The 22,635-nt window shown below is 43.5% G+C and overlaps 1 protein-coding gene across 16 annotated transcripts in view; it reads right to left on the bottom strand.

The window, feature by feature from the left end:
* PRUNE2 (prune homolog 2 with BCH domain) overlaps positions 1–22,635 on the bottom strand; it is a 537,643-nt gene that overhangs the window by 21,574 nt on the left and 493,434 nt on the right. For 13 of the 16 annotated variants that reach the window (XM_074394630.1, XM_074394629.1, XM_074394637.1 and 10 more), the window contains 4 exons: positions 17,510–17,612; positions 16,743–16,874; positions 15,625–15,711; positions 2,004–2,102 (listed from right to left, as the gene is read on the bottom strand). In XM_074394630.1, coding sequence (XP_074250731.1) covers positions 2,004–2,102; positions 15,625–15,711; positions 16,743–16,874; positions 17,510–17,612 — 421 coding nt within the window. The other 3 variants (XM_074394644.1, XM_074394643.1, XM_074394645.1) reach the window with 2 other exon arrangements.

Genomic DNA, 22,635 nt, shown 5'->3' with positions numbered 1-22,635 from the left:
GGTGCGATCTTGGCTCACTGTAACATCCGCCTCCCAGCAATCCTCCCCCTTCAACCTCCTGAGTAGCTGGGACTACAGGTGCATGCTACCACACCTGGCTAATTTTGTGTTTTTTCATAGAGACGGGGTCTCACCATGTTGCCCAGGCTGGTCTTGAACTCCTGGACTCAAGCTATCTGCCCTCCTCAGCCTCCCAAAGTGCTAAGCTTACAGGCATGAACCATCGCCCCCTACCTCCATACTTTTTAAATTTAAAGAGTAGAAGTGGGTTTTGAAGATGGAGTATGCCTTTTTGAGGCAGCAGCCCAGAGCTATGAGTTGTGCTGGTTGTGGAGATGCTATGAAGCTAATGAGGGTTGAAGCCGTTGTTAGGATCTTATGAACACTCCGCTTAATTCAGCTGAGCCAACTGACCACTGTAAGCCCAATCAGTATCTTGTGTTCATGCCTGATATTAGTTACGTAGACAAACCAAATGCATCTACTTCTGAGCTTTGAATTTCGAAGGATACTCTAAAAGGGGTAAATTAATCTACTAGAAAAGGACACGGGAATTTTGATGTCAGGCTGACCTGAATTTGAATTCCAGTTCCATCTCTTCCTGGTTCCTACTTAAACTGTGCATAAGTAACTTCTTATTATCTCCCCTGCCTCTGTAAAACAGGGGTTTACTATAGGAGTCAAATAAATGATATAAATAGAACACTTCTATGCTTTGTATATCATAGATACACACTGCATGAGAATTCTTTCCTTTGAGTTTCTAGGTTGGACCTTTTAAATTTCTTTTTTTTTTTTTTTTTAAAGTGAGAGGACTCTTTTTTTGGAATCCCAAATAAGAGGTACATTTTGCTATTCATTTATGGAGGAAGATGAATGATACTTGCCTATTTTCTTTGAGCTAATGGTGAAGTCCCTTTCCACTCTAATGGAATGAACAAAACTAGTGATTCAGATACAGTGGACAAAAAAAAAAAAAAAAAAAAAAAAAGACACATAGAAAACAATCTTCTTTGCAACAATGTACCAGATGTACCAGATACAAGTATTCATTCTCCAGTATCCCTGTTTTAAAATCCCAGCTCCAAGTACGTATTTTGTTAAATTTCATCCTAGTTTTTGTAGCATCATCCTGAGACCTTCAGTACCCGGGCAGGATGCTGATACTGATACTGCATTACCCTCTATTAAGCAAGCAAGGAAACCATTCCTCACTGCCCCACCCACCACTGGGCAAATGCCCTCTACCTAATCATGAAAAAAAAAGAAGGGGTTTAGAAGAAACAGAGAAAGAGTTATTTTTTTCTATTTTCCAAGGGTCATGTAGATAAATTACTTTGTGTAAAGAAATCCAAGCTATGCTAAGACTGTCTTGTCTGTGCAGAGCAGAGAGGCGGGGGTGGGGGGTGGGAATGACACAAGAAACTGATACACTGTTAACCAGTAAAGACAGTATACCAGTTAGCCAGTGTAACTGTTATTTTCTCCTAAGTGGTAGTAAAATTCTGAAAGAATATAACAATTATCAATAGGTTATAGGAAAAAAATTTATTTATTGGAGGATATTTAATATTATTTTAAAAATGAGATAATGCCATTTCCCCAGTGATGCAGAACTGACTTCTTTTCCAACCCACTTCTCCAAACATATATATATATATATATATATATACATATACAGGGTCTCACTCCCATTGCCCAGGCTGGAGTACAGTGGCACGATCACAGCTCACTGCAGCCTTGACTCCGCGGGCTCAGGTGATCCTCTCATTTCAGCCTCCTGAATAGCTAGACTACAGGCAAATGCCACCACGCTTGGCTAATTTTTGTATTTTTAGTAGAAACAGGGTTTTGCTATGTTGTCCAGGTTGACAGTGAACTCCTGGGCTCAACTGATTCCTGCACTTGGCCTCCCAAAGTGCTGGGATTACTGGCATGAGCTACCACACCCAGCCTCAACTTGTACTATTTCTTAACAAATCTCTGAAACCGTCAGGACTTACTTGATGATGCTCTCCGGAATGTGAATGCAATCCATTGGGATCAGCCCACTGAGTTCTGATAAGCTGTTGACATATTTAATTTTACTGCTGAATTTTGAACTAAAAAAAAAGAAAAAGAAAAAATATTTATCATTAGTCACTATCTTATCCATTCTAAGGCTATTGCCTTTTCTTGAAAATCCTGATACACTTAACACCTTGGCCCAGCACTGTTACTAAGAGGGTAACGTTATTTGACTAGTTACAATGTGCCAAACACTGTTTTGTCGGTGGTGGTGGTAGTGTTTTGTTTTTAACATTTATTTTTTAAATTGCCATGTAAACATATGTAACATGATATTTTGAAATATGTGTATGTTGTGGAATGGCTAGACTGAGCTAATTAACATATGTATTCACATGCTTTTTTGGATACTTAAATCTACTCTCAGCAGTTTTCTATAATGCAATACATTATGATTAGCTATGGTCACCATGTTGTTCAATACAGCTCTTGAATTTATGCGTCCTAACTGAAATTTCATGCTCTTTGGCCAGCATCTCACTCCCAACCCCCAGCTTCTGATGACCACCATTCCACTCTCTACTTCTGTAAGTTCAGCGAATCTCACTCTGTCACTTAGGCTGCAATGGCACGATCTTGGCTCACCGCAACCTCCGCCTGCTGGGTTCAAGCAATTCTCCTGCCTCAGCCTCCCGAGTAGCTGGTACTACAGGGCGCGCCACCATGCCTGGCTAATTTTTTGTATTTTTAGTAGAGATGGGGTTCCGCCATGTTGGCGAGGCTGGTCTTGAACTCCTGACCTCATGATCTGCCCGCCTCAGCCTCCCAAAGTGCTGGGATTACAGGCATGAGCCAGTGAGCATGGCCCAATTTCAACTTTTTTAGATTCTACATATAAGTGAGATCATGCAGTATTTGACTAAATGCTGTTTTAAGTGGTTTACGTACATGAATGCATGTATTTATTACAGCCTAGTGAGGTAGATACTGTTATTATCCTCTTTTCAAACAAATGCAGGGCAGTTAAGTGTTTGCCCAGTATCTCCATTAGTAAAGGGCAGAGCCCTAACTTGGGCAGTCTTTGGGGTTCAAACTCTTGACCATACATTGTACAGCCTCCCAGTGGTTCCTGCTACTCTGAATAGTCACTGCTTTATGGCTCATTTATCTCTGTTTACTTGTTTACCTTATCATTCATTCTTTCAGAATCTACCAAGTTTGATGATACTTTAAAAACAAATGTAAACTCATTTATCTTTATTTTTTAGTTTATTTTTTTAATTGTGTTTTTTAAAAAGTTTTAGGTTGAATGTTTATTCTAGATGAACCAACATTCAAAAATATGTTCCAATAATTGGATTTAAATTACAAGCAACTTTCACCTACTGTGTTCATTGTTGATATGTGTAAATGCACAGAAAACAACTTAGAAGGATACCAATGAAACTGATGAAAGAATTTGCCTCTGGGGATGGGGATTAGGAATAGGAACTGGTAATTGTTAAAGGAAGAACTTGGTCTTACGTGTAATGATAGGATGCATTTCTGAAGAATGCATTTTCCTATTACTTGTGTCATTCCAAACTAATTTTTAAAATATATCATTCCACTTGAAAGAGAACTTGATCAAGGGTCTAACAGTCTCGAATGTTTCAAATGAAAAGGACTTTTGAGTCTGCTGGGATCTTGCTGAGCTGTCTGCCATCTGTACTGCCTTGTGTTTAACTACTACGCATTCTAGTAAGAAGCTGTTTGGAGGTGTTTCTTCTAACTGTCTATCTTTGATACTTTACTTGCAATTTTGGGTGGTGACTTGCGAACAATCTTCCTCTCCATACAGTTGTTTCTAGCCCTCTTGATAAGTCTTGGGTCAACACACGTTACCAGTGATATGCCTCATTAAACCTTTTTCTTCCTGTGGAGTTGTTGAGCTAAATTCAGGTTTTGATAAAAGACTGAGAGGGTAACTGAGAGGGAGAAGAAGTCATGCAAAGGAAAAAACCTCTGGCTCCAGTGTTAACATTAACTGGAATTTTACAGTTCTCTGAACATGCCATGTTCTGTCCTTATTGAGGTATTCGTATCTGCCATTTTGTCTTCCTGTTTCTTCAACCTGGATTGTTCTTCTCCCTAATTTCAGCTGGCCAATCCTATTAGTCCTTCAAAACTCACCTTGAGGGAAGGCCTCTTTCTGTAAAGCCTCTCTTGATGCTAATTATCCAGCTTTCGCTCTCTACAAGGTATACCCCCAAACTCACCCCCACCTTGAGTCATCAATTCCTCAAAGTACAATTGTATCCTGTATTGTAATTGTTTACTTGTCTGCCCATGTCTGCTCCAGGCTTTGAGCTCCTTAAGTACAGCGATGTAGCTATGTGATTTCCCAACCCAAAAAAAATTACTCATTTTTTCCCACAACTTTTATTTTACTTTCAGGGGTACATGTGCAGGTTTTGATGTGGGTAAAGTGCATGTCACAATGGTTTGATGTACAGATTATTTTGTCTTCTAGTTAATGAGCATAGTACCTGATACGTAGTTTTGGATCCTCACTCTCCTCCACTTTCTACCCTCTAGTAGGCCCTGGTGTCTGCAGTGTGGTCAGTGCTTAGTTCCACTTATAAGTGAGAACATGCAGTATTTGGCTTTCTTAGGATAACTCACTTAGAATAATGACCTTCAGCTACATCCATGTTGTTGCAAAGGATGTGATTTAGTTCTTTTTTACGGCTGTGTAGTATTCCATAGTGTATATGTACTGCATTTGCTTTATCCAGTCTGCTATTAATGGACCTCTAGGTTGATTCCATGTCGTTGCTATTGTGAATAGTGCTGCGATGAACATACGCGTGAATGTGTCTTTATGGTGGAATGATTTATATGCCTTTGGTTATTTACCCAGTAATGGGATTGCTGGGTCGAATGGTAGTTCTGCTTTAAGTTCTTTGAGAAATCTCCAAACTGCCAATAACTCATTGTTTAAAACGAACTTGCCATATACCTTTACCATAGATGTTACCCTTCAGCAGTGAAAAGACCTGTAGTACATTTTAGTGGTCTCTTCTTTCAGATCTACAAGTTTCTAACACTGATGTAAATTGATTCAAAGGAGGATCTTTAAAGAGGCTCCTACCTGATGCAATTGTAGAATACAATTAAGTACTTGATGTAGGTTTTCTTTAGAATTGGGCAGACAACTGGGTTCAAAGCCCGAGTCTATCATTTACAGGCTGTGTCACCCTAGACCTGAGGTTTGTAAATGATAGCCCATGGCTGAAGCCAGCTTGCTGTCAGTTTTTTATTTTTTCTTCAGAGACTAGAACTCACTCTGTCACCCAAGCTGGAGTACAGTGGCGTGATCATAGCCCCCTCTACAGCCTTGAACTCCTGGGCTCAGGTGAGCCTCCTGCTTCAGCCTCTGGAGTAGCTAGGACTACAGGCACATGCTACAGTGCTGAGCTAAATTTTAAAACAAATTTTGCAGAAACAGGGTCTCCCTATGTTGCCTAGGCTGATCTTGAACTCCTTGTCTCAAGCAATCCTCCTGCTTCAGCTTCCTGAGTGGCTGAAATTACAGGCACAAGCCTGTCTGATTTTTATAGTCCTCAAGTAAAGAATGATTTTGGGTTTTTTAAGTGGTTAGAAAAAAATAAAAATAAAAATATTTTATGATGTTGGCTAGGTGTATAGTCCCAGCACTTTGGGAAGCCAAGGCAGGCAGATCACTTGAGGTCGAGAGTCCAAGACCAACCTGGCCAACATGGCAAAACCCTATCTCTACTAAAAATACAAAAATTATCTGGGTGTGGTGGCACATGCCTGTCAGCTACTCAAGAGGCTGAGACAGGAGAATTGTTTGAACGTAGAAGGCAGAGGCTGCAGTGAGCCAAGATCACGCCACTGCTCTCCAGCCTGGGTGACAGAGCGAGATTCCATCTCAAAAAAATATGTATTTTTTATGATGTAAAAATCATAGGAAATTCAACTCCGATGTTTGTAAATAAAGTTTCATCAGAGGCTGGGCGTGGTAGCTGATGCCTGTAACCCCAGCTCTTTGGGAGGCCAAGGTGAGAGGATCACCTGAGCTCAGGAGTTCAAGACCAGCGTGGGAAATATCAAACTCTGTCTCTGCCAAAACTACAAAAACTTAGCCAGGCGTGGTGGTACACATCTGTGGTCCCAGCTACTTGGGAGGCTTAGATTGGAGAATTGCTTGAGCCTGGGAGGCAGAGGTTGCAGTAAGCCAAGACTGTACCACAGCACTCCAGCCTGGGCAACAGAGTGAGACTCTTGTCTCCAAAAAAAAAAAAAAAAAAAAAAAAAAAGGTTTTATCAGTACACACTTACCTGTTTGCATGTTACCTATGAATGCTTTTGCTCTATAATGGCAGAGTTGAGTAGTTGTGACTGAGTCATAGAGCTAGTGAAGCCTAAAGTATTTACTATTTGGACCTTTGTAAATGATGTTTGCTGGCTCCCGCTTTAGACAATTTATTTGACCTCCCTGAACCTCAGAAGTTTTTCCCATACAATGGAAATAGTCAGCAGTATCTGTTTCAGGCTGGGCATGGTGGCCCATGCCTGTAATCTCAGCACTGGGCAAAGTCAAGCAGATTGCTTGAGCCTAGGAGTTTGAGACCAGTTTGAGCAACATAATGAGACCCTGTCTCTACAAAAAAATTAAAAAATTTAGCTGGGTTTGGTGGCATACTCCCAGCTACTAGGGAGGCTAAGGTGGGAGGATTGCTTGATCCCAGGAGTTTGAGGCTGCAGTGAGCCATGATTGTGCCACTCCACTCTAGCCTGGGTGACTCAGGGAGACCATGTCTCAAAACAAAAAAAAGCAAACAAAAAAGTGTCAACTTGAGAGGACTGTCATTAGGTTAAATGAGATTGTGCAAATAAGCACTCAATAAATATAAGCCATTATTAGTCATAATTTACCACAACACTATTGCTATTGTTGCTGTAAGGCTGGTTGCCTCACCGGGAGCTCGGACACGCCCATCCCTCTCCGCGCCTGAAAACTACTTCACCATTCCACGCTCAACATCAAGCTCTGCACTCAGTAACTAGCCCACCTTTGGGAAACCCCACCAAAATTTTTAAAAAGCCCCGCCAAAACCTGCCCAACAGCATTTTGCCCCATCCAGGTCCCATTCCCCCTGGGCAGCTCGCTCACTGGAAAGAAATCCCACCTACCTACCAATGGCAGCTTGCCCCATCCATATCCTGTTCCCTCATAGCCAATCAGGACACCCTCACTCACTATAAAACCCCACGCCTCGGGAAGTCAGGTGCGACTTCCCTGGCCCCTTTCCCCGGGACCATGGAACCTTGCCAGGAACTAAATAAATTGGCCTTTAATTTTCTTATACTGGCCTCAGTTTCCTCATTTTAAACTCAGCGATAACCCTTACATTTGGTGCCAAAACCTGGGAGGAGTTCTAAGACTCCACCTGGGGGAAACTGTTTCCTCCACTCAAAGCCGGACCGGGGAGCCGCTCAGCCGCAAGGTAAGACTTCTGTTGCCCACAACCCCTCCCACTGCTTGCCTTGTGGACTCCCTGCTCCTAATCGCGGCCGTGTCGGGGACTCCTTGTCTCTTGCCGTGGGCCCAGGGCCCCAGCCTTGTCTCGAGGACCTGAGCATAGAGGAGACATCCCTACTCTTGTCTTCTCCCCGTGAGAGGTTTCTCAGGGTCAGGATTCTGAGGGAGACGTCCCTACCTTCCTGAACCCTCTCGTATTCTCTGGTGTTCAGTGGCGCGGCCCGGGATGCTGAGCTGCTCTTCCTGTCATCTCTGCAGCAGCGGAGGTTTGGGTAATCAGAAGCCCTGTTTACAAACCCGGGCCCTGCCCAGGAGCAGGACCAAACCCCCGGCTTACAATCTCAGACTAGCCCTTTGGCATACAAGCTCCTGCCTGTGAAGTAACCGTACTTTTGGTTTCTCTTCCTAACCCCGGCATGAGTGAGTGAGTGAGTTGATGTGTAGTCTCGTGGCCTAACAGCTACGGGGCTTGTGTGGGCCTCAACCCACGGTTCCAAGGGAACGTCATAAGGCATAATGGTGATTCACCACAGGACTGAAAGTTCTGAGGTGACCAGGCCCGGGGGTTATATGGGTACACCTTAGCCAAGATGCCCTGAAATATCCCTTCAGGGACGTGGCCAGGAAGGCATCAGACTGGTCTCCCATCTGGGGGCACCCATCCTTTGTCCATCAGTCCTATATGTGGTTCTGCCTTTATTGTAAATTCGCCATTTTTGTTAGACTCTTGTTAGCTGATATGCGGTGGGTTAGGCCTGCTTCCCTTGAAGTAAGAAATATTCTACAGTGGGTAACAGACCACTGGCTGCAGGAAACCTTTACTGAATTTATGCCCCTAAAAGTAACTCTGTTCTCTTTCCTTCTCCTCTTCTTCTGCTACTGAGGCCTCACTTCCTCTAACTCTGCCATGTGGCAAATAGCCCTAGCCCTGTCTCTTTTCTTCTCTCTTACAGTAATTGTCGTAGCCTGTAGGTTCTCTTGGCCACCCTCTCCAGGACAGGAGTATTTCTGCTCGTGTTAGATATAATATCTTTTTATAATCCTTCCTCACTAATTACCCCAAGACAGAGAGTAAACTATGGGTAATCAGGAGTCCCACCTAGACCTCAAGTTGCCATTGGGATGTCTAGTCCAAAATTTACCCAAACTGGGCCTTTCCATAAAAAAAGAAAAGGCTGCTCTTCCTCTCTACTGTGGCCTGGCCACAGTACTCTCTAAACAACCAGTCCAAGTGGCCTCCGGAGGGCACACTCGACTTCAGTGTCCTAACAGATTTAAATAACTTTTGCCAAAAAAAACGGCAAGTGGTCGGAGGCCCCCTCTGTCCAGGCCTTTTAGTATCTGTGCTCCCGACCCGCCCTCTGCTCTTGGTCCTCTGCCCAGGTGCTGTTAGCCAAAACCCCACCTTTGCCCTGAGCCCCACCTGGCTCTGCACTCTCTGAAAACCCGAAGGCCTGTCCTGCCCCGCTCACTTTACCAACCCCCACCTCCTTATGCGGGGCCTCAACTCCCTCCTCCCTCTTCTCCTTCTCCTCCCCAAAGCCCTAATACGACTTCCCCTATCAGTGCTCACACCCGCTCTCATGACCCCTGCCCCCCACTCCTCTGCTCTATGCGTGAGGTAGCCAGGCCAAGAGAGCTGTATGAGTGCACAGTCCGTTTTCTCTCTCTGACCTATCGGCTATCGAGAAGCGCCTAGGGTCTTTCTCCACTAACCCAACTGCCTACACCAAAGAATTCTGCTATCTTACCCAGGCATATAACCTAACCTGGCTTAACAAGTATGTCATCCTGTCCTCCACCCTCACCCCAGATGAGCGCAACCACATCCTTATGGCGGCCCAGGCGCACGCTAATTGGGTACATCTCACAGACAATCTGATGCCAGTAGGTACAGCGGCAATCCCCAAGGCCAACCCTAATTAAAACTATCAAACTGGTCAAAATAGCTGTCACCGCTGCCAAAACCAAATGCTACAGTGCCTCCTAGCGGGCATGCAAAGCACAGCCCAAAAGGTAGTCAATTACGACAAGTTAAGGGAAATAACTCAGGGACCTGATGAAAACCCAGCTGCCTTCCTTGACCAATTAACTAATGCTATGATCCTCCATACCTGGCTGGATCCAGCCTCCTTAGCGGGGGCTACAGTCCTAGCCACCCACTTCATCTCCCAGTCGGCAGCTGATATAAGGAGGAGACTTAAAAAAGCTGAGGAGGGCCCCCAAACTCCCATACAGGATCTGGTAAACATGGCATTTAAAGTTTTTAATCGCTGATAGGAAAAGGCTGAGGCCTCCCGACAGGCCCGTCTACAGCAGAAGGTAAGCCTCCAAACCCGAGCTCTTGTAGCAGCCCTGAGGCCGGCAGCCCACCGAACATCCAGTGGAGGGGGTCCATCGAAACCCTCCCAAAATTCTTCAAGGGCCCCGCCCGGGCCCTGTTTCAAATGTGGCCAAGAGGAATATTGGGCACGGCAGTGCCCCTGTCCTCGTCCACTTCCCAGACCCTGCCCAAGCTGCAAACAGGCTGCACACTGGAAGGTTGACTGTCTGTTCTGGACTGTGGGCTCACCCCGCACACCTCTATGTGAGGGGCAGGCCGGTCCGCAGGAAGCAACCCCTTCGCCTGAACTTCTCAGCCTTCTGGACGACGGATGCAGCCCAAACTCCAGGACCACCATCACCCTCGCCGAGCCCAGGGGAACGCCACAGGGAGCGGGTAAGTCCATTTCCTTCTTAGTAAATATGGGGACTGCCTACTCTGTATCACCTTCCTACTCAGGACCTAGCATACCTTCCCAGGTTTCAGTCATGGGAATTAACAGCAAGCCTTCCTGTCCTAATCAAACCCATTCTTTAGCTTGTGTCCTCGAGGGACACCCCTTTTCCCACTCCTTTTTAATCATACCCTCGTGCCCAGTCCCCCTTTTAGGACGAGACATTGTCCAGACGGTGGGGGCCACTCTCCATCTCACAGGTACCCCACACTCAAGCCCATCATCCGCCCACCTCCTACTGCCACTCCTAACCGACGCCACGCCCCGTCTTTACTCCTTGCCCCAACCCCCATAATCAATGCTACACAAATCTCCAACCTTTTACAGGCCTTATCATTGCCCAGGGAAGTTGCAGTCATACACTGCTGACAACACTGGGCCCAGCATAATGCTGTCTCCCGGGGTAATGCGCGGGCAGATACAGCAGCAAGATCTTGAACACCAAGTTAACCGCTACCCCTGTTCTCTTCCTTACATGGGCACACAGCCTGTATACTCACCATCAGAGAAACAGGCCCTTATACTAAAACGGGGAACAGAATCTAATCAGGGCTGGATCTTCCTAAATAACAGAATCACCCTTCCCCGGGAACAGGCCCCTACAATTATTGCTAAAATCCACCAATCCTTACATATAGGGCCTAAGGCGTTACACCGCTTTGTACAGCCCCTCTTTTTCCTGCCAGGTCTGCAGCAAACAACTGAGCAGGTACACAAGGCATGCGTTACTTGCTCTAAGGTCTCGCCTCAGGGAGGCTTAAGGCCACAGTTTCCTACTCACCAAATGCGTGGCAACCTACCGGCCCAAGACTGGCAAATTAACTTCACTCACATGCCCACTCGCAAAAAGCTCCGCTACCTCCTAACTTTTGTAGCTACCTTTTCAGGTTGGATTGAAGCCTTCCCCATCTCCCAGGAGATGGCAGACACGGTGGCCTCCCTCTTGACTCAAGAAATCATCCCTTGCTTCGGCCTACCTGCCACCATCCAGTCGGACAACGGTCCAGTATTTCCAGCCCAAGTAGTCCAACTAGTCGCCAAGTCCCTCAACATCTCCTGGAAACTGCACATCCCTTACCATCCTCAGTCATCGGGTAAAGTTGAACAGGCCCACGGCATCCTCAAGACCATTTGGCCAAACTTGCTATAGAGGTAAAGGTCTCTTGGCCCACACTCCTACCTCTTGCCCTGGCCCGGGTCCGGGCCACCCCACGGGGGCCAACAGGCCTTAGCCCCTTCAAATTGCTGTAGGGCCGGCCTTTCCTGTTCTCACAATCTCCCTGTAAAACCGCCCCCACTGGCTTCCTACCTTCCCTTCCTCTCTCTTCTCTGCCACCTGCTTAGGGAGCATGCGGACCGCACCCTCCCTGTTGTTCCAGGACCGGAAGACCCCCACCCAACGACGCCTCTCCGACCAGGCGACAGCGTTCTCCTCCGAGAGCTCAAACCTGGATCTTTGCAGCCCAGGAATCCTGGACTGAGGGCCCCACCACCAGGACCCATTATCTTGCACAGGCAAACTGCCGAACAGGCGGCTGTCAGTCTGCTGTCTCCATCCTCATCCCACACGGTAAAGGGCCGCACTCGGTCGCGATCATGGGTTTCACTTTCAGCACGGGCTGTGTTTTCTATATGACCAAACCAAGGACTACTGTCATTGGTGGACCACCACCTACGGGGGGTGCCCATACAGCTCCTGTGTTATTCACAAGCCACAGCCTCCAAGCTGTCTCAATCGCATGCTGACTCACTTCAGCAGTGGTTCCTTAGCCCTCAACATCCGCGACCCCCGGCACAGCCGCTGGGATGCAGGAGTGTCCGGTAAAGTCTACGAAGATTACACCTGGAGCCACCTTAACGGGTATCCCCTTGTTCAAAGTACACTCTCAAAATATCTCTCTTTCTGCTGTGGGGCGGCCAGCGGCTCCAGCCCCAGCTGCAACACCATCGTAAAAGTAAAATCCTCCCTTTCCATGCCTCCAGGAGGATACTTTTGGGGTAATGGGACCCTAACCAAAGTTATTAATGCCTCCTTTCCCTTCCCTTGTGTGCCTGTCACTTTGGTCCCGCAGCTAAAAGTGTACAGACAAGCCGAGCTCCTATCCCTCATCGCACGCTCCCCTAATCACCGAAGCAAATGCGCTGTCTTCCTCCCAATGGTAGTTGGCCTCTCCTTAGCATCCTCTCTAGCAGCGGCTGGAATAGGAAGCGGAGCAATGAGCTACAATGTCACTTCAGCCGCTCAACTGGAAGACAAGCTCTGAGTGGCCACTGAAGCATCAGCCGCCTCCCTGGCCTCCCTCCAGCGAGCAATCACATCACTGGCCCAGGTAACTCTCCAAAACCGACGGCCCCTTGACCTACTAACGGCGGAAAACTGAGGCACCTGTCTGTTTCTTCAGGAACAGTGCCGCTGCTATATTAATGAAACAGGCCTTGTAGAAGAGAACGTCAACACTCTCTATCGCCTCCAAGAAGACCTCCGAAAGAAACAGAATGCACCATCTTCGTCTCTCAACTGGTGGCAATCCCCCATACTTACCTGGCTAACCCCTAGCATCACTCCCATGACCGTCATTTGTCTTCTGCTCATGCTAGCCCCTTTTTTCCTCAAGTTTTTACAGGCCTGCATGAAAGAAAGCATTTGGCCGTAAACCAAATGCTGCTTCACCCCTATGTCCGACTCCCAACAGAGGCACCAGCCAACTGACCCCTCCCCCTCACTCCGCCCCTATTCAGCAGGAAGTAGCCAGAAAGACGTGGCCTCCTGTATCATCAAAAGGGTTGGAATGTAAGGCCGGCTGCCTCCACGGGAGCTCGGACACGCCCATCCCTCTCCACGCCTGAAAATACCTCACCACTCCGCACTCCACGTCAAGCTCTGCACTCGGCACCTAGGCCCCCCCAACCCCCGCTGGTTGGAAAACCCTGCCAAAATTTAAAGAAAGCCCCGCTAAAATCTGCCCAACAGCATTTTGCCCCATCCAGGTCCCACTCCCCCTGGGCGGCTGGCTCACCGGACATCTCACCTACCTACCAATGGCAGCTTGCCCCATCGACGTCCTGTTCCCTCATAGCCAATCAGGACACCCCCACTTGCTATAAAACCCCACGCCTCAGGAAGTCAGGTACGACTTCCCTGGCCCCTTTCCCCGGGACCATGGAACCTCGTCTGGGAGCTAAATAAATGGGCATTTAATTTTCTTATGCTGGCCTCAGTTTCCTCATTTTAAACTCTGCAATAACCCTTACAGTTGCCATTGTTGTTATTTTGAAGCTCCCTTCAATAGGTAGTGTTGAATTATAATAATTTTCAATATACTTACAGTAACAAATCTTTTCTTGTTAAACTAAATTTAGCTTGAGGCTTTCTCTGTACTTAGAGTTCCCAGGTAGGAAACTGCAACCTAACATAGTATGGAAATAAAATTCCAACCTAAATTATGAGTATATTTTTGCAAAAACTAGCTGTCTCAGCCGATCAAAGCAGCTCGGCTTCAGCAATCACAGGTTGCCAAGTGATCAGACCATGACCATATAAGGCAAAAGCTTCATCACACTGTACCCAAATAAGGTAACTGCTAAGCTGTAACCAATCAAGCTATTTCTATATGTCATCTTGTTTTTCTCTGGACAAATGCTGTCTGCTCACTTTGCTGGGTAGAGCTCTCTGAACCTCTCCTGGTTCTAAGTGATGCTGGATTCATAAATCATTTTTTTTTTGCTCAAATAAACTGATTAATTTGTCTAAAGTTTATCTTTTAACATTACTTAATCAAGAAAAAAACATTTGTTTTATAAGAGCTGAATTATTAAACATTGATGAATCAGTAACAATGCTAATGTTTACTTTTCTAGCCATTAAACTTTTTAAAAGTTTATCAGCATACATTGATTCCTACTCCCTAGTTGAAGCATGTTCTGAAATTATTAAAAGAAGTAGCTCTTTGTATACCTTAAATAGGTCATTTTATATGTATTTTTTCTTTTTTCCTTTTTTCCTTTTTTTTTTGAGACAGAGTCTTACTCTGTTGCCCAGGCTGCAGTTCATTAGCATGATCTTGTCTCACTGTAACCTCCACCTCACAGGTTCAAGTGATTCTCCTGCCTTAGCCTCCCTAGTAGCTGGGACTACAGGCATGCCACCACTATGCCCAGCTAATTTTTTGTTTTTAGTAGAGAAGGGGTTTCATCATGTTGGCCAGGCTGGTCTCAAACTTCTGACCTCAAGTGATCTGCCTGCCCCTGCTTCCCCAAGTGCTGGGATTACAGGCATGAGCCACCCTGCCTGATTGGTCATGATATTTTTAAAAGCAATTTAACATAGTAAACAGCTACCATTGCCGCAGAGAAATGAAGGTGAATCCTGCTACTTGGTCATTGGAAGTGGGGGATAAGAACAATAAATAAGTATAAGTCAATACTGAACAGCAAGGTAGAATTTGGAAGCTACAGTAAAATCTATGTACAAAAAAAAAATTTTAAAGTTTTTCTTCCTCCAGAAGCAAAGTTATTAGAATTTTTAAAAGAAATTCATTAATGATTTTAAGATGGGAAAATTTCAATTAATCTAATCTGTACCCTAATGGTGGGCAAGATTTTATTCTATTTTAAAGCTATCTAGAAAATAAATATTATTCCTTTCATTTAACTATTAGAAGTCTTACTATATTATGAAACATATATTCTTTTACTTTGCATCCCCAAGATGTAAGGTTATATAGAACCTACTATAAAATAAGTGACAAATAAATATTCACTGAATCAACACCAAGATTCCTCATGGGTGATCAAAACACAGCTCTCAAAATGGCTGCCCAGACTCTGCATAACTTTGATAGTTAGACAAACATTGTGTAGGTCTGTTCAGAAGAAATGGAACAATTAAGACATGATATGGCCTCTGTTTCTGCCTTTGATTCATCTTCGTTTTCCATTGTCATGTTACCATACCTTTCTTATTCTCTACATAACACATCACTTTAAATGTATTACCTATTCCCTTTTCTAATGTGGCATGAAAACCCCACCACTTCGTCTTTGTGTTTACATCAAGCAATTTAGAGGTCATGTCTTATAATGATCTGGGGAAAATATTCATCATGAAAACATTCTCTCTCTTAATTAGGGACTCTCAATGACTAGTCCAAAGTAACTTTCCAGGAAAGGCAGAGACAAATATATTTCCCTGGGTACTGTTAGTTTATGAATTCTTATTTTTAGGACAATGAGTACATATATTTTAAATCTACCAGTAGTACTTTTACTTTATGACAGTAATAACTATACCTTATAAAAGGTCGTGTCACAGCAAGGATGGTTCTGATGAACCAAGATGGATGAACAATGATGAATGATTTCAAATTCTTCCGCAACCTATTTTGAAAAAAGAAAAAATACATGATTCTTAGCCCATTTTCAGTGAGAATTAAACATAAAACATATTCCTAAATACAAATATATATAATTTAGGCCGGGCGTGGTGGCTTATGCCTATAATCCCAGCACTTTGGGAAGCCGAGGCAGGTGAATCACCTGAGGTCAGGAGTTTGAGACCAGCCTGGCCAACATGCTGAAATCCGATCTCTACTAAAAATAATTTTTAAAAAAATTAGCTGGCGCCTATAGTCCTGGCTACTCAAGGGGCTGAGCCAGGAGAATCGCTTGAACCTAGGAGGTGGAGGTTGCAGTGAGCTGAGATCACACCACTGCACTCTAGCCTGGGCGACAATGAGACTCCAACTAAAAAAAATTTATATATATATATATATATATATATATATATATATATATATATATATATATGTATGTATTTTTTAGGGAGTTTTATGCAAGTTACTATTACCTGGTGGGAATATACAGAATGGCCATGATTAATGACAAAAATGATTTTTTGAGACATAATTTGAACTCGTATGATTTGAACCTCATTTTCTCATAGAAATAAATGTAAAATAGAATGGTTGTATTCTTAGAGTGCATACATCTAGTGGTTAACGAACTGACAGTGAATGTCGAAATAAGAGCACAGTGGTTCTCCAAATCACAATAGTCCCAGTTCACATAAATGGCAGCAAGGTCACATGATACCCCTAAAGAATCAGGGGTATTTTGGTTTATCAGCTCAAGTCGCACCTTCCTGTGGCAACAGCACACGCATAGTTTAAAACAGACTTGGTCTGCCAGGTTTGAATTACATTTAATAAAATCTAGGGGGGAATTGCTTTATTTTTCAACTTTTGGGCATCAAATAACACTTTTATTAATATTTCTATAATTTATTGTTTTAAATACACATAACTCAATGTTCCTAAAATGTGATCACGTTTTTAGTAGACTAAAAGAGAATACAATATGGTCACTATTGAGGAAGTCAAAATAGTGATTAAATAATAGAGCCCACATACCGTCTGTCAATCATCTGGTAGCATTTCTTCATCCAGCCTAGCCCTGGCATCTTCCGTCTTGGGGTTGCACCATTCAAGTACACGATCATATAGTCTTCAGCAACCATCAACTCTAAAGTACTTATTACATATCTGATCACAGGAAGGAAGAGGAATGTTTTCAGTTCCCACATAAAATATTTCATCTAAATGACACCATAATTACATAACATTAAAAGTACAGGGTGTATGAAATTTAAGAATGGTTGTGCCTATTACCTCTTTACCTTGGAAAGAATACAGTTGCTTAAGAGCATTCCTCTGAGAGTATTACTCATTTATTGGTATGGTTACCTATTTTTTAAATGTAGGTACACTAGAAAAATGTATGGGTTAGAAAGAATCCTGACTTTCAAAAATGTCAACGTTATCAAATATTAAGGGTAACTCAGGTTACATAAGGGCAGATATAAATGAAGTCAGGTTATAGTCAGTCTTAGCTGACGAAGAACATGTATCAAGGAACAAAAATAATACTTTGCCCAAAGGAAATGTTACAGAATTTTCAAATGCAAGCAAAGTTCTGTTCATTTTGTTTTTAGTCTATTCTAGAGCCCCTTTAAATGTTTTAGCCCCTTGAGCAACATTCTTTGACAGAGACCTTACTGACTTTTGATTGAAGACTTAGAATGTTGTACATCATCTGTCTTCTTTAATTAAAGATGCTCTATCTGCCATTACATGCCACAGACATTAACTCAAAGCACTTTGTTGTAAGTATCACTCACAGGAAAAGATTTTCCATGACATAGTGGTAATCCGCCCGACTGCTGTCTGGCAGAAAACAGGCGGCAAACACAATGATGGCATTTAGACCGTCCCCATAGTATCCTGGGGGACAAACAAAAAGACATTTGTAACCAATTGAAAGCTCTTAACAAGGTAATATCTGACCTAATGGATAAATCTGAAGCCTTGGCAAGTGTGTCTTTGTGTATGTATTAGCTACAGGAAATGGGGATTGACTATATGTCTGTAGTATATACACATATAGTTATCTTTCAGTGGTTAACATCTATGTTTTATAGAGTGTTAAATATAGAGTGCAATTATATTTGCATACGTAAGCTATTCTATATCACGGACGATTATATGTGTTGTACATAGTTGTGAATAGGGTGTGTCAATATTCAATATAACAAAAAAATGAGAGGGCAAGACTGATTTATGAATGTCTGATTTCTATACTACTAATATATATGTACTTACACAGACTTCTTTCTTCTGATGGCTAAGAAAGATATTCTGTTTGATCCTCTTTAGTTCTTTGTAGTTTTAGACACTGCTTAATTTTAAGGGAGAATTTAGCCACTGAACTGCAATGTCATCTCTGACTCACACACTCCAGTGATCAAATACTAGTGAGTAGACAAGTAAAACATCTTTATTTTGATTTTGAGGCCCGTAGTGCCCCTGGGATCAACAGACAGGGTAAGAACCCATGAAAAGTTCTAGCCTGGCCTTGTTCTGTCCAATATGTTACTGCCATGTAATCGCCAGTGGGTATTTAGAGTTCTGAAAAAAACTAACACATTGGGTTCTGGGAGGACTAGATCAGGCTTAAGCATATGTCGCATCCTCCTACTCAAAGCCTGGAGGAAATCTCTATTTAATGATTCTACAGTCCAGAACGACATGACACAACAAACCCATAAATGGGTATATTTTTAGGCATATCTTTCCCCAACTTTTTTGCAAAAGAGTCACTGTCTCTTTGTAGAGAACATCTTATTGAACTGCTTTTCAAGAGTTAATTAACCCCATCCAAATCTATATACACCCCAGCCGGGTGTGGTGGCTCAGGCCTGTAATCCCAGCACTTTGGGAGGCTGAGGTGGGTGGATCACTTGAGGCCAGGAGTTCAAGACCAGCCTGGACAACATGGCGAAACCCCATCTCCACTAAAAATAAAAAAAATTAGCTGGGCGTGGTGGCACCTGCCTGTAATCCCAGCTATTTGGGAGGCTGAGGCAGGAAAATGGCTTAAGCCTGGGAGGTGGAGGTTGCAAGTAAGCCAAGATCACGCCACTGCCCTCCAGCCTGGGTAACAGAGCAAGATTCTGGCTCAAACAAACAAAACAACACAACAACAACAAATCTATATACAGCCCACATTTTACTGCCATATAATCATCCAGTGAGTATTTAGAGTTCTGAAAAAACACAATGGGTTCTGTTACGGGGCTAGATTCTGAATTCTGTGAAAAGGAAGAAAACTTCCTCTTGTAAGAGGAGGAAAACTAAAAATGAGTCTGGCTAAATCATATTTCAGTAGTATGAAATTCTGTACTTGCTGGAAAACTTGACAATTGCTTCCTAGTGACGTGGGATGGAGGAGAAGAGGTGCTAAGAAAACAGCAGGCGGGAAAAGCAGGCAGTGTGGCCACTGAAACTCAGGGGTCAAAGAACACTTCAGGACACCATTCCCCATCTTTTGAAAGCTCCAGCATCGTTTTGGAATTGCCCTGTCTTTGAAGCAAGCTTACCATTTCCCATAGTTTCTTTGACACTCACATCAGGTGTCAGGCAGACCCCCAGAGGTAGCTATACGGAATGTCATGTGTCTTTCCCACTTAAAAAGGGAAGCAATTCTGAATTTTTATTTTTTAGTATCCCTGTCTAAACAATTGCAATTTATGTCAGATAGTTCTGGACTGTGGAATCATTAAATAGAGATTTCCTCCAAGCTTTGTGTAGGAAGACAGGAGGCACACTTAAGCCTGGTTCAGTCCTCCCAGAAACCAATGTGTTAGTTTTTTCAGAACTCTAAATACCTACTAGTGATTACACGGCAGTAAAGTACTGGCTGTGTATAGATCTGGATGGAGTTAATTAACTCTTGAAAAGCAGTTTAATGAGATGTTTTCTATAAGAGAATGTGACTTTACTGCAAGAAAAGATGGGGGAGGAGAGTAATACTGACTAAAAATATACCCAATTATGGGCGGGTGTGTATTACTAACTTGAGGTAGTTGTACACAATATTTATTCTACATGTGGTGATACAACATTGTTGAATACCGTATTTATACTACATATCTTAGAAGATGCTACCTACGTATGTCTTCAACTTACGTAACACATGTTTGTGAGAGAGCAATGTAGGAGCTTCTCTCTGAATGTTTTTGCTTTAGTTCTGTCTTTTCCAATATACAGGTATTTATCAACTACTTTTTAGAATGCAAGTTGAAGGAAAATGGCAGGAGGAGATATATTTTACTACAAGAATTGCTTGTTAAAACAAACAATTTCATTTCTGAGGAATGCAAAACTAAATGGAAATCCACAAAGGATATGGTGGCTGAGCTATCCTAATCCTCATATCACAAAGATAAACAGTTCATCCTCAGCACGATGAAAAACAAAAGTTCATTAAAAGAGACAATAGACATAATGAATCCAACTTCAAAGCAAGTAAGAAAGCATCCTTTCAAAAGTGTCTTTCTAAATGTAGCAGTCTGGCTCCAGAATATTACTGTAATTTCACTATCATGACTGCTCAGTTACTTTGATTTCTTCATTGCCAGAGAACTTCTAAGAAATTTTTTTGAAAGGGAAAGACTGAGGTTTGTTAACAGTACTTCAGACGTCATTTTAAATGGCAGTTCAGCTCACTGTGTAAATGCGGTCCGCCCTTTGAATGTTGTAGCATCATGTTCATCTGAATTCATTCAACTAAAGGAATACTGTGGGATCAGCTCACGACTTCATGATCACTGTCTAAGTAAGAAATGTCTCAATATGAGAAGTACGGAAATTTAGAAATGAAAATGGCTGTCTGTACTTTTTAGTAGAGGAGCTTTAAGAAGGGAAGAAGAGCCAAAGACAAGGGAGAAAACAGGAGGAGAGGCGATAATGGAAGGAGCGAAATAAAAAGATTTCCACAGAAAAATGTTCCTCCTAAATCAAGAGCCAGTGCCATTGGGAGGCTTGGGAGATATTTCAGATAATACCTTAATTTTTCTATAGCTGCTTCCTGCTTAAAAAAATTAAAGTTAAAAAATCAGATAATGCTATAATTGCAGGCAAAGTGCATTAACTAGAATTCGTGGGATTGTTTACTTTTTGCCCCTCCCAAATACCTTGGAGGGGGTCAGCTAACCTCTCAAGTATGCAGCTTCCCCAAGTAAAGTTTCCTGTTGGCAACAGCATCATTCATTGGAAGTCTGGTTTTAAAACATTTATTTCATTAGACTCTCTTCCCAATAAAGGTGAGGTGAATTCAGGGTGTATATGCTGGGTAGGGTGCCTGAGCAACCCCACCGGGCATCTCCTGAGACCCTCTGAAGCCAGGACACAAACCTTACCTGAGTGACACAGACAGGCATGAAAGGGATGTAACACAAGTTTGCTGGCCAGCAAATGGAATGGAGACACAGGAAAGATGTCACAGTCGCAATCAAAACACACACACACACACACACACACACACACTCATCAGTCAGTGACTCTTCTCCTCATTATTTCCAGGGTCATTTGTCCAGCAAGACTGCAGAGAAGGTTACCTGAATCTCCTATAATGAAATAAAAAAAAAAAAAAGGAAAGAAAGAAAGGAAACTCCTTGTTAACATTATTTGGGTTGATTGTTCTCCATTATTTAAATGGGTTTCTCTGCTCCAAGTTCAAAAAAAAGCCTCAGAGGGACCCCATATTGTTGGCTGAGCAAAACCATCCAAATCCCTCTTGACTTTTATTTACGCAGATGGCAGAGAGATTGTTCATGGGCTCAGTGAAGTCACTGAGGCCCAGAGAAGATAAGTAATGTATCAAGGTCACAGACTAGTAAGTGGCAGAGGTAGGTTTCGAGCCTCATTCTTCTACATTGGTATGCCGGGCCTCTGGCAATAGCTCACATCAAGGTCACCAAAGCTGAAGACTGAATTAAATATTCAAATACTGCCATCATGCCACCAGTATTCTCAACAGGTGGGACACTTGGCAGGGTCTGGCTTTGGGGCTAACTTCTGCAGCTCTTTTGATCACCCCTGCCTTACTGTTTTCGGCATAGAACGCTGTGCAGCTGGCCCTTCTCTATTGGCCTGAAGGAGAAAACTTCCTTACAGCAAAATGCCAAGCAGCAAACAAGATTCATGTTCACTGTGAAGTGACTGCTGCTTTTTAAATGCTCGTCAGAAGCCAGAAGGACAAACTCAGTAGGTTGGTAAGTAAGGAGCTTTCTCATCATTGTGGTCTAACAGAGTGGTGTAAACTCCCAAAGTATCTTTACCTACAGAGCACGAAAGCCAGTCAGGGTGTAGGAAAAGGTGGCATCTGACTAAAGTTCCAGATGGGTGCAGCCAGAGGCATGTTTCATGCAGGCCAGTGCCTAGAGAGGGCCGAGGCAGGGCTGGGGAGAGGGGAGGTGGCCTTCTCTTCAAAACAAATCAGACAGTCACACAGAGAAAAACAGAGCTTGCAACACAGAATGGAGAGGAGCAAATGCCAAAGGGAGGAGGTGGCAGGGACAGAGAGCACAGCAAACCAGGTTAGCCCTGAGGCCTCAGGTGAATTGTTACAAAGACTGTGACAGGCAGAAGCAGTGGCATTTTCTGACCATCAGTGCTCTGATGATATTCACTTTCTCCTGATTTGGACAACAGACTGATGGGCTTGACCACGCCACCCAAGCCCACCTAAAGAACAAGCAGACAAGTCTACTGGATATTAGCAGATAACTAGCCCTAGGAGAGCAGCAGGACCATGAGCTGCCTTTCAACACAGGGACTCTCCATGTGAGAGCTGATGGTAAAAATATTTATAGGGCTTATCACTGGGTGACTTTGATTTGACAGACATTTTAATTTTTTAATAGTTTAAAAAATGAACAGAGTAGTCTTACAGGCAGCCTTTGTT

Source organism: Saimiri boliviensis, chromosome 2 (assembly GCF_048565385.1).
Source record: "Saimiri boliviensis isolate mSaiBol1 chromosome 2, mSaiBol1.pri, whole genome shotgun sequence".
Taxonomy (NCBI): Eukaryota; Metazoa; Chordata; class Mammalia; order Primates; family Cebidae; genus Saimiri; species Saimiri boliviensis.
Note: the sequence above shows the minus strand (reverse complement) of the source record. Positions and strands in the feature narration are given on the sequence as shown.